Here is a 12,516-nt window from a genome sequence, read left to right as displayed (position 1 = left end):
GTTGAGTTGACATGCTCTTGCTCCGGTTGGGGAGCACAGAGGATCAGATGATGGGAATAGCACTGACCAGCCTGTGGGCTAAATGTCACTTTCGAGAGCAGGTGGGGACAGGGCTAGGAGAGAAGAGGGATGTGATAGGAGGGCTGAAAGAACTAAGTTCCTTAAGATGCTTCAGGGTAACTTCAAGATAGATCAGTTTAGACTTGTCTTTATAAACCCAGACTTTGGAGCCAGGCTTTCTGAGGTTGAATCCCATCCTTCCACAGTCTCTGTGCCCTTGGACAAGTTAACCTTTAACCTTTCACTTAGAAATGGGGATAATTGTACATTCCACTTAGGGTGTTTGTGTAGAGCAGTTAGAATAGTGCGTGGCACAGAGAAAGCTCTCAATAAATGTTAGCTGACCCTTACTGTTATCATAGCTGTTGTCATCATCAACATCACCATCATCCTCATTTGTTCCTTGGCCGACTCAGGGGGCAGCAGGCGTGTTGGAAATGATGAGTCAGTAGGTCTGGTTCTGGTCCTGGCTTTGCTATTGCCAGCTTGGGATCTTGGAGAGGTTGTTTTATTTTCTGTCTGTCAAGCTGGGAGGTTGGATAGGCCCACTGCATGCTTTATTCTTGATCTCAAGGCACAAGGAAAATGGAACCTTCAGAGGCATGCTCAGTAAATAGACCTTTAACTAGACCCATGGGGTCCAGGGCTATCAATAACCAGCCCGCTGGCTGGGAAGCCTGGACTAGTTAAGCACTAAGATCCCTTCCGGGCTCAGGGCTGCCCTGACCACAGAGGTCAGAGGCCATCTGTGATCTGTGGTAGGGAATGAGCACTAGACTCCGAGGTCAGGGAGTTGGGGTTTTAGTCCTGGCTGGTCAGGGCCTGCTGTGGGGTCTTGGGAAAGTTCCTTAGGCTCTCTGGGACTCAGAGGTTTAGATCTGGTGATCCCTTCCTGCTTCAGGGTTTGTTAACTTGATGAGTACAGGTGTTACGTCCTGGGGGGATGAAGCTGGTTCCCTCTGCCAGGAATTTCTACCCTCCCCACCCCCATCAGGCTCCATGACTGAGGCTGAAAGTTCAGCAGGGTCAGGGGTCAGGGAAGTGGGGCAAGGCGAGCATAGAGCATAAACCGGGAGCTTCCTCTGAAGCCCCCCACTTTCTGGCCTCCCATTGTGGGCGCAGGGCTGAGGGCGGATGGGGTGGTGTCACGGGAGCTCGTTTTTCTCCTGAGATTGTGTCCTGCCCTGATATTCTGATAAATAAACCCAGGCACAAGGGCCTTGGCTTGTCCTGCGAGATCTGGTACATGCCCAAGGGGAGGTGGAGAGGACCTAGAACGTAAGCCTTGCCCACGGGAGGCAGGGCCCGCGTAGCCCGAAGAGGCTCTCCTCGGTGTTCTCCGTGGATCTGCGCCTTAAAGGAAAGTGGCAGTCCTACCCTTGGCGCACAGTGTGCATGCTGCTGTGCCCTTGGGGGTCCCGAGGCCCAGCCCACCTTCAGGTTCTCTGGAAGCTGTCTGAGAATAAGGCAGGGAATGGGGGAGGTGGGGAAGAAAAATACCATTCTAAACTTCAAAGTAAAAGATTAAAAATAGAATCTCCAAATTTCAAATGAAAAAAATCTTAATGTCTAGTTTCTGCCTTCCGTCCCCCTCTGTCCCACCTCCCCCCCCCAAGCTGAGTGCCTAGGTGGTGGCGTGAGACCCCAAGGAGAAGGGGTATGGGGGACTCGGTCCTGGTGGGGGCAGGCCCTGCTCCCTAACTGCACCTGAGCACCCATGAGGGAAGATGAAGTACGATGCAATCTGAATAAATAAGAGGAGGGGAGAGAAAGTTTTAGAAATCTGTGTTGATTCTGGCACGCGACTGGCCTCCACCGCTTTTTGACATATTAGGGAAAATCTTGGCGGGGGGCCACTAGAAGTACTTAAAAAGGCATGTGCTTCTTTTCAGAATACAAGGGGCTTGGAATGTATTGTTTAAACAAAATTCTTAGGAATGTTTGATTTCATTAAAAAAAAATATATGTATGTATGTTTGTTTTGCTTGTGCTTTTTACCTTGTTAACTTCCTTAACTCCCTTCCTCAGACCATTTGAAATCATTATTTTACTGACTATTTTTGCCAATTGTGTGGCCTTAGCAATCTATATTCCCTTTCCAGAAGATGACTCCAACGCCACAAATTCCAACCTGGTAAGTCCACCATCCCAAATCAGTGCTTTTCTTCCTCTGCGGAGGACCGACTGGAATCATGCTGGCCCAAGTCGGAATGCGGGAGAGCGGTGAGGGTGCGTGCAGCGGCGTGAGCGCTCAGGCCTCGCGTCTTCATTTGAATGGCTGCCTCTTCGCACAGCCTGTTTTCAGAAAGAATATTCCAATTAGGTGGTCGTGCACTGTGTGTGTGTGTGTGTGTGTGTGTGTGCGCGCACATGCAAATGCGTGCATGGCGCAGGGCAAGTGTTTGCAGAGCGAGCGTTGATTCTCCGGTCCTTTGTTGTGTTAGGCGCCTCTGTTCACTGGTAGGCACTAGTCTGTGGTATCACTGTGCGATAAGTAATTTCTAGGAAGCTTTTAGGAAAGTTTGCTGTTGCAGCCAAGTTATATTAGTTTTAAAAGGTTTTATTTTCTTGGGAAAGGCAGCTTTCCATTTGGACCGTTAGGAGGCCAGTGCTGGCAGTTTGGGGTTAGAACTTGTCCATGGAAAAAGCATGGAGAGTGTTTACTTCTGGCTGAATGTGCAGTCATGGCAGAGGCCTCTGCTCCATCTGGGCATGGGAGGAAACAGCCCTGGCATGCGGCTGGCAGCACGGGCACACGGGGAGGCCTCTGCGGCAGGCAGGCAGGAAGGTCCCGCCTTCCCCCCAGACACCCTCACTACCGTGATCCCCGTGACCCCCGTTTTCCATGTCACTGACACCTTTCTTAATTGGCGGGCTTGGACTGTCTGATGAGGTCATTTCTGACAGAAGAAGCAGGGTTGCAAGGCCCTCTTCTCCACTGTTGCCGGCTGCTGCTGACATCATGGGTATCATTTTTTTGCTTTTTAACCTCTGACATTTTCTTTGGCCCCTTTGGCAAATATGTCTGATGCACGCTTTGACCTGCTCTACCAGGTCCCAGTTTTATGGTCGGTCTCCACTCCATGTTGGGCAAGGTGTTCGCTGTGGGCCAGGCTCTGTGAGCCTTGGCTGGGGCTGTGTGTTGGGGAAAAGTCCCATGGCGGGCCAGTGAGCACGGAGTGATGACATGGCTGAGGTCGCAGGCAGAGCATTAGCGGCAGTCCACACGGCCTTCTGAGGTGTGACCTTGTCTCTTAACAGGCAAGAAATCTTCACTGTGTCAAAATAAATATAAGCAAAACATCTCCCAAATGGCCCCTAGAACAGCAGGGAGTCCTTCCATTGGTGATGCTGTTTCTCTGTGTGTCCACACCCTCCCCCACCGTGGGCACCTGAAGCTCCTGCAGCTTAGCAGCAGGTCTGTAACCTAACATAAAAAGAGTCCATAGTACATGTGCTGTTCTCAAGCTGGTGACGCTTTGGGTCTCCTCTAGGCCAAAGCAGTGCTGCAAGTAGGCTGAGGACGGTGGTTTGGTCTCTGGCTCCAGAGATGGCTCCCATAACAGCCTGCACCCCTGAGTTCCCAGGAAGATTATTAGCAGGGCCACCTGAGGAGCTACCGCAGAAGGATTAGCAAGGCCATAAACACCCCCCGCCCCGGAAGCAGAGGGGCCAGCTGGAGAGAGGGTCACTGGATTACTCTGGAGCTAGAGTGCGGTCACCAGGCATGGAGAATGCTGGAGGGACCCTGGAGTGATGGAAGTGTTCTAAAACGAGGTGGTAATGGCTGCACGACTGTACCGCTCTGCTAACGGTAACTGGGGTACATATTTACAACTGGAGGTTTTATGACGTATAAATTATATCTCAGTTAAGCTGTTTTTTGTTTAAACAATAACAACACACCAGCATGTCAGCCCAAGCTGGTCAAGGCCTCCCCGTGGCCGCAGCAGCTCCTGTTGCCTTTGGCTCCTCTATTCCTCCCGAGTGCACAGTGAGGTGGGCGGAGGGAGAGAGTGGGACGGACCGCCAGTGAACTTGGTCAGTGACGTGGCATTAGGCATTGGGGGAGCAGGAGAGAGTGTGGGAGTTTGAAAAGGGCCTTGTGGTTGCTAAGGCAATTCATACCTCTTTCAAGCCGTGGGCTGGGCTGCGATTTCCTAAATTAAGACCGCATGCTTATTAGGTTTTCTCCGTTTGAAAACACACACACACACACACACACACAACACAACACACACACACAACACACACACGGCCCTAATGCTACTTGCTCTATCTTTTGAACTTCCTTTGATGGATTTATATACAAATTTTTAAAAAAATTATTATTATTTTGAGTTAGAGGCTGTCTTCGCTACCTCTGCCAGTTGGATTTTATTCTCTCCTCAACTCCTTGCTCCCTGTCTTCCATCCCCATCTCTGGAATGTAACAGATATGGATCTCAGCCAACAAACCCTGGAGGGAAAGAATGTAACTTGTTTCTATTCACCATAATGTGTGATTGGAGGGTGCACTGCGGCCTGTGGCACACACCTCATTTCTGTGCTGCGGGGCTCTCAGTGCCTGGCCTGGAGCTGTAACTTAGTCCTGGGGGACCCCTGCATCGTGGCACTGTTGGCATGGGGAGGCTACACTGTTCAGATGGCCTTGTCCCCACCAGAAGGGCCTTGGTCTTTGGTCCATGCGGGCAGAGTGTCTCTTGTGCCCCAGCGCGGGGTCTGTCCAGCTCTGGATCCCGTGGTCACTTCTGGGACCGGAAACAGGAAGGATCTCCAGAGCCCTCTGCAGGGACACATGGTGGGGTCTCACTCACTTTTGTTTCCTTGCTGATGCCTTCCCATTTGCCATCTTGGGAACTTTGGGACCGAGTCATCTAAGAGAATCCTCCTGTGGTCATCTAGACTGTCATCAATGCCCTGACCTACACTAGATCTTCAGTGCCACAGTCTGACTCTCGTCCTTTGTGGTTCCACTGTGTCAGACCTTCCCTGTGACTGTCAGGCCAGCGATTGGATGGGGCGGCCGTGGTGGTCAAGGAGTATTAGAAAACCCCTAAAATAAACAACGAAGTAAAACCCACATCAGCTTCTAGATCAGGATGTTATTCTGCTCCATGAACATCACCAGTGAGTGTTACGGTCTGGGCCCTTTCTTCCTCCTTCTTTTTTTTTTTTTTTTAATATTTTATTTATTGATTTTTAGAGAGAAGGGGGGGAGGAGAGAGAGATAGAGAGAGAGAGAGAGAGGGAGAGGGAGAGGGAGAGGGAGAAAGGGGAGGAGCAGGAAGCATCAACTCCCATATGTGGTTTTGAACCGGCAACCTCAGTGTTCCAGGTCGACGCTTTATCCCACTGCGCCACCACAGGTCAGGCATCTTCCTCCTTCTTGCCACAGACTCGTAAGTTATCAGACGTCCCTTTGCAAGCTCTTTTATCCCCTGGCTTAGAGATGCAGTTACTGTGAAGTCTCCTCCTGTTTCCTTAACGTTTTTTCCCCTATTTCTTCTAGCTTCTGTCCCTGCTTCTATAGGAACTTCCAGCGGGGCTTGCTCCTGGCCCTCTTACTTCCTCTTCCTATCCTCAGCCCTTTTGAGCCCAGCTACTTCTGCATTTTACATTCCCTTTTAGGTAGATTGTTTTTGGACTTCTGTCTCTAGCTCTCAGCCCTGCCCAAAGACCTGGACCAGTATGTTCTACAGTGGAGAGGTCTGGGGACCAGTGCAGTGATGCCTGAACCCAGCTTGATTATGTATGTGACCACCTGGAGAGCTTGAACCGAATGGACTCTTACGGGTTGAGTAGCTCTGATTCGGATTTAATAGTTCTGGGACATGGCCAAGGAATATGTACTTTAAAAATTCCTCCTCGGTGGTGGCAAGGGCAAGGTGGGAATGGGGTGCTAATGATGAGTCAGGTTTGAGAGCTGCTGGCCTCTTCGATAAAGCAGAACTTGAGTTGGGCAGACCTCAGTTCAGATCTTGGCTTCTCCACTTTGTAACTGAATCTTAATCTGAGGTTTCTCAGTCTTTCTTGACCTCAGTTCCCCAGCATGTTAGATGGTGGGGACATTCCTTCACAGGGTTCTGGGGAAGAGTATAAAGCAGACAGTGACCATGGAGTACCCAGTAGTATGTGTCAGGGTGTCTTGTAGACATCCATGCCAAGGGCCAGGCACTGTGTTTGGGATACTTCACAAGGCAAACCTTGTGTCTGACAGGGAAGATAACCATGGTCTTATCAAGGGTCCAGATGTTAGGAAGAAAGTACTCAGATTTTCCTTCCTATTGGGAAGGGCATAAGACAGCAGTCGGGAACCTTTTTGGCTGAGAGAGCCATGAACACCACATATTTTAAAATGTAATTCTGTGAGAGCCATACAACGACCCTTGTACGTTACGCATTATCCAATAAAAATTTGGTATTGTCCCGGAGGACAGCTGTGATTGGCTCCAGCTACCCACAACCATGAACATGAGCAGTAAGAAATGAATAGATTTTAATAAATGGAATGTTTTATATTTTTAATGTTATTATATTTTTTATTAAAGATTTGTCTGTGAGCCAGATGCAGCCATCAAAAGAGCCACATCTGGCTGGCGAGCCATAGATTCCCGACCCCTGGCATAAGAAAAGGCATCATGTAGGAGGATACATTTAAATTGTATCTCACAATGAGAGGTGATTTCTAGACCAAAAGGGGCATTTCAGGCTGAGGTATTCACATGTGCAAAGGTCCTGTGGTTGTGCCCTCATGACCAAAGGATGGGATACCAATTTCCACTGAATGAGAAGAGCTGGATGATGGCTCATCCCAATCACTAAACTTAACTGCAGGTGATGAGGAGACCCTGAAGATTTTCAGAGCAGGTGAGTGCTGGGTCCAGATGTATATTTCAGTAAGGGTGTTCTTGCAGTATGAGGGAGGTATCCTAGAGGGAGGCCTTACGGTGATGAGAAAAGGGAACTGCAGAAGTCCCAATGGTAGAGAAACAGAGATAGAGAGGAGGGTGGTGGATTTAGGAGGTAAAGTTGCCTGGAGTTGTGACTAGTTGGATGTTGTGGACCAGGTGCCATTAGCCAGGAGAAGGCCTTTGGGTGAAAGGTCACAGTTAAGGGGAAGGGAACGAGGGGTACAAATTGTAATCTGTTATGTGAGGAGCCCATGGAACGTGCAGATGGGAATGTCCAACTGTCAGTAGATGTGGATGAGGAGCTCAGGAGCCAGTGCATGCCGATGAGAGAGACTTGGAGTAGTAAGAGGAGGACGGCTGGAAGAAGGAGCCAGTGGCCTGGCTCAGAGAACCTCTGGCAGGGTAGGAAGTGAGAGGAGGTGACCCCCAGGGCTGAAACCCCAGGAACACTGATGTGTGCAGAGTGGGTGGAGGAAGGGGAGCCAATACAGGGCATAAGGAAAGCCTGGCCTGGGAGTTAGCAGGGGAAGTCCTGGGGAGAGTGGAGTCTTAGAAGCTGTGGGAACACAGTGTCAAACTATATGGCAGAGGGACTGGCCGCTAGTTCGGACTTGTCTTTATGACCACTCAGGGTTGCTTAAAAGAGGACCGGCCTGACTGTGAGTAGAGCAGCCGGGCTCGGGGCTCAGAGTGGGATGGGATGAGGGGATGTTTTTTTGTCTGCATCTGCAGCCTCCCTGAGGCCCTGGGACCACAGGTGCATAGTGACCATTTATTGAGCTTCAATGCGGAAATGTGTCTTCTCATGCCAGAATGTGGTCCCCAGATCCTCTTAAGTACCCCTAAAATGAAGCTTGGGAACTCCTCCATGACTTTGATAGTACTTTTATACCTTAAAAAAGAACTGCCATTTCAGAGTCCCACTCTGAGAAATAGCGAAGGCGACATGATGTGCCAACAGCAGTGGTTCTCAAGCCTCAGCGCACAAGAATCATACAGAGAGCTGGTTACAGTGCAGACCCCCAGGCACTGCCCCGGACTCCCATTCTGTGAGTCTGCAGTGGGCCCTGGAGTCTGTGTTGTCAGCAGGCTCTCCTGGTGCCTCTGATTCAGGGATCCAGGACGGCTCTTTGAGAATAGCGACTTCGAATGTGAGCATTGGGTTCGCCTTCAGTGCGCTGTCTCCCGCCTGCTCTTGTCTACCCACAGCTCTTTCTAGGAGAAAGGTGAGGGGTGTCAGCTGCCCAGAGGTCTCCCATTCTACTGGGTTCTGGAGAACAGTCTATTCAGCAAAGCGCACTCACACACTGGAGTTAGAAAAGACTTCACACACACCTGCTAATTCCTGTCTGTTCTTACCTTGGCTTATGCTTTCTCTCACAGCCCTTTCTTGTCTTATCCCTGCTTCGTATAATCCCCATGTATATATATTTCCAGCCCTTTGTTTTCTTCTCTTTCCAAAAGATGAAACATATTTCAGCATAGAATTTATTTATTTTTGGATCTTCTTCTCTTATGCTCCATCTGATGCATACTCTTGCACCCAAATCCATCGGCTTTGTTCTTGTCCTTGTGCTAGTGAAGCAGAATGAAACCTGGCCTTTGACATGATGTTTCTTTCTTTATTATTCACACACAGTCTTGTTATTGGTGATGCCATCTACTATGCAGTGCATCCTTCATCATATAGTAACTGTAAGCCCAAGAGCTGGTACCAGGAGGTAAATTGTATGACGCCTGTTGAACAACCTCTGTGAGCAGAGCGACCTCACTGTGCGTGGAAAACCTCCAGTCTCTGTACAGCCCAAAGTCCACAAAGCCTTGTCTGGTGAAATATTAAAAGAATATGTTTGGCATTTGACCTTGTGTAAAGAACAGTGCTGTGTACTTTTTGAGCCAGAGCCAGGCTTTAAGCGGAGGTGGAGAAGAGAAGGAAGGAGCAGTTTTGGGGCTGGCTTTTGTTCTTCTGAGATATGTGAGAGGAGAGAGCTCAAGGGGGATGAGTTCATCAGGGGGGGAATCAAGCTAAGCCAGGAAGGATGTCAGGTTACCCACCCCCCCTTTTTAGCTGTGTATTTGGGATAATAAATAAGAGTGGCATCATAGTCAGGTGGTGAGGATTAAATGAGTTGACAGAAGTAAACTGCTTAAAAAAATACCTGGCATAGGCAAATGTGTGTTGTTTTTCAGAACTCAAAGCCCCTCCCCTCCTCTCTGCCTGGCTCTGGAGGGTCAGTCAGGATCAATGGCACCTCAAACTAGCTTTTGCTTCACAAGGGTGGGAGAGGAGACCTCACAGCTCTTGTTTTTGGCAACTCTAACCCAGGCAGACTGGCATGTGTCTGCACATGCCCACCCTTGTCTCACTACTACTCGGGGAGGGAGGCAGACATGCACTTGTGGTGCAAGGGTGAGCCCAAAGGGCAGGCCCTGGGTGGCCCATGGGGACCCCTCTATCCCCAACAGGTTCCTTGTGCTTGGAACAACCCTGCTCACCATGCATGGAGCCAGGGTATGCCTGAGGCACAGTGAAGATGAGATCCCCCCTTCCCGGCTCCCATGTTGTGCTGGGCTGCAGATCCTTACCCGGTGTCCTGAATGAGTTCTTAGATGCATCAGGGACCTGCCCACCAGGCTCTGAGAGGGACATGCAATGCCCCAAGTTGGAACCTCTGTTGGAGAAGTGAATAAAATGCCAGTCATGGTGTCCCCAATCTTCCTGCCGCTGTGAGCTGTGATTTCTTTTACCACCAGGTTTGCCTAAGGAGCAAGGAGTTACTGCGGGGCTTCCATGCGTCAACACTAATGATCATAACAAAACGAGATTTATTTTTGCTGTCTTGTATGTGTTGTCCTAATGCACCAGGCATACATTGCAGAAATACTAGGGTTTTAAAATACGCTAACATATAATTGCAGATAATAAGCCACACAGCTGTTGCATCATATGCTCATTCTCTCTGCTGGACAGGGTGAGGGGGAGTGGGAGGCAGCAGGAGAGTGTCTTCAGATGCGAGAATTAGGCTAACACTGTAGGTTGGGAAAATTGAGTGAGATCTTCTCTCCGGGAGTCCAGCAGAGCTGGTCTAAGTGGCACCTGGGCACGGGTATGTCATAACAGCTTCTCTGGAGCCAGGGGGCCAGGTGTGGACCTGGGAAGCAAGGCATGACTTGTCTTGTGTGGTCTCAGATCAGTCAAGTACCCTTTCTGTCTGTGTTTGTCCTGTGGGAGTAATAAACCTACTTAGTCATAATAACTACCTTTATTGAGTGGCTACCAGGTGCTGGTACTTTGCGTCCAGTATTTCTAATCCCCACAACAATAACTCGTACTGTCTATCATTTGTTTGGTTGAGGGTAGAGAATTTACCCCTCTTGTTCACCGCTGTGTCCTCGGGTCTTGAGCAGTCACTGGCATGTACCAGGCTCTTGTAAATATTTGTTAAGTGAATTAATGGGCAAATGAGTGACCTCTGCCAGGTAGTGTACCTTTATTTCAGATGCAGATATAGTATCCCAGAGAAGTAAAGTCACTTGGTGAGTGACAGAGCTATAATTTGAACTTGGGACTGTACAAAGCCATATATATCCTAGACGATTGGCTCTTTTCTCTGGTGTGTGTAGGGATGCCGTTAGCATAGAATGAGGTAGATATGAAGATGTTTCCAAGATTAAACACATTGTGGTAGATTTTAACAGGTATTCTTAAAACAAACAAACTTGGTTCATTGCAAATTAAAATCGGTAAGTGCTGAGGTAACCAATGTTAAGCAAACTAATTTATTGTAGGACTTCTCAGAGTTGAGCACTGTTTGTGAGTTTTCTGTGCACAGATGCTGTCCTAAGTGCTTCGTGTATATTAACGCCATCAAGCATATCACAACCCCATGAGATGGATCTGTTATCCCCAGAGGAGGACGCTGAAGCTCAGAGAGGATTGAATTAATTGGCCCTGTGACACATAGCTGTGAAGCGACACCCCTGTCAGGTACATACGGGCAGTTACATCCAGGTGTGTGTTTGCAGTCACCACAGTTATATCCAGGTGTGTGTTTGCAGTCACCACAGTTATATCCAGGTGTGTGTTTGCAGTCACCACAGTTATATCCAGGTGTGTGTTTGCAGTCACCACAGTTACATCCAGGTGTGTGTTTGCAGTCACCAGGCTGCAGCTGCGTCTCCAGGTGTGAAGGTGCCCCAGCACTCCCTAGGTGCCCCAGCACTCCCCGCCCCAGGCAGGGCGTACCTAACCTTTCCAGCCCTCCCTGTCCCAGGCTGCCTGAGTGATGGCACTCTTTGGAGCATGCTATGGTAAATAGGCTCTAGTAATAAAGTGGGTTACAAACACAGACGGAGGAGAAAACTCTTGCCCCAAAGACTGATGCCACAGGAGAAGGATGAGCGGGAGCAGGATAGCAGAGGCTACAAGGTTGCAGAGGAAGCCATGGTGCCCACCTGGTCCGCCACATTGGGAGCTTGGTGTTTCAGAGGCAATGGCTGACTCCCTGATGAGATTTGTGTTTCACCTGACCTGTGGTGGTGCAGTGGATAAAGCATCAACCTGGAATGCTGAGGTTGCCAATTCGAAACCTCAGGCTTGCCTGGTCAAGGCACACATGAGAAGCAACTACTATGAGTTGCTGCTTCCCACTCCTCATCCCTTCCCCGCCCCTGCCATCTAAAATCAATAAATAAAAATCTTAAAAAAAAAAAGGTTTTAAAAGTTGCTCTTCATCTAATCAGCATACATCCTTACAGTGCCAGGGGCATTGGTTTGACTCAGTGTTTCCTCGTTAAATATTTCAAAGCAGACATTGTCTGCTCCGCATTTGCCAGCAGGTGGGTGAGAGGAGACAAGGCTTTGAAACCTACGTGTGGTGATCCCGCTTGCTCCATTAGTTCCCATCTGTGTTACTTTGGAGGGGGACAATGTTCCATATACAGTCACACACTGTGTAATGGAAACCCCTTCCATGTACCAAGCTTTTTTTGCAAATGTTTTGAAGCAAGTGTTTCTAGAACATAAAATACAAATCCCGAATCATTAAAGAAAACATCTGAACACACTTCATCCCTTTCCTGGGACTGCACACTCACTAGAAACTTTAGTCATCGAACCTGCTGCGATACTGTGAGGCCACTGGGAGCGCAGGGTGGCTCTGGCTGGTCCCAGCACACTGTTTGGACACGATTGTCATATCAGACCCTTTTAATTTGCTGCTCCCTCTCTCCCGTGTGCTTGGAAAGTACATGACCGAGTTCATTCTCGTTACATGCAAAGCAAGAGTAGATAGATTGTACAGAAGAAGAAATGAGTAAATAGATTCTGACTGGGAAGGCACAGTTGTGAATAAAGTGCATTAGTTTTCATTGATGGCACTGACTTTGGCTCTTCCAGAAGCCTTTGCCCTCCCTGTTCTTTTTGTTCTCACTAGTTTCTGTGTGATTGAGGGCGTTAGATTAGTGCCTTCCAACCAGGGACGAAAGTGGCATTAACATCCACACTCATGTTGCCTCTCCTTGCGTTGCTGTCACTGTTCTA

At 49.0% G+C, this 12,516-nt stretch overlaps 1 protein-coding gene across 3 annotated transcripts in view; it reads left to right on the top strand.

Moving 5' to 3' along the window:
- The window catches only part of CACNA1C (calcium voltage-gated channel subunit alpha1 C), a 786,403-nt gene that overhangs the window by 183,116 nt on the left and 590,771 nt on the right, over positions 1-12,516 (top strand). For all 3 annotated transcript variants that reach the window (XM_066258229.1, XM_066258231.1, XM_066258230.1), the window contains exon 3: positions 2,089-2,194. In XM_066258229.1, coding sequence (XP_066114326.1) covers positions 2,089-2,194 — 106 coding nt within the window. The remainder of the gene's footprint in view (positions 1-2,088; positions 2,195-12,516) is intronic.

Source organism: Saccopteryx bilineata, chromosome 2 (genome assembly GCF_036850765.1).
Source record: "Saccopteryx bilineata isolate mSacBil1 chromosome 2, mSacBil1_pri_phased_curated, whole genome shotgun sequence".
NCBI classification, from domain to species: domain Eukaryota; kingdom Metazoa; phylum Chordata; class Mammalia; order Chiroptera; family Emballonuridae; genus Saccopteryx; species Saccopteryx bilineata.
The sequence above is the reverse complement of the archived record's forward strand: the minus strand, read 5'-3'. Positions and strand labels throughout refer to the sequence as shown.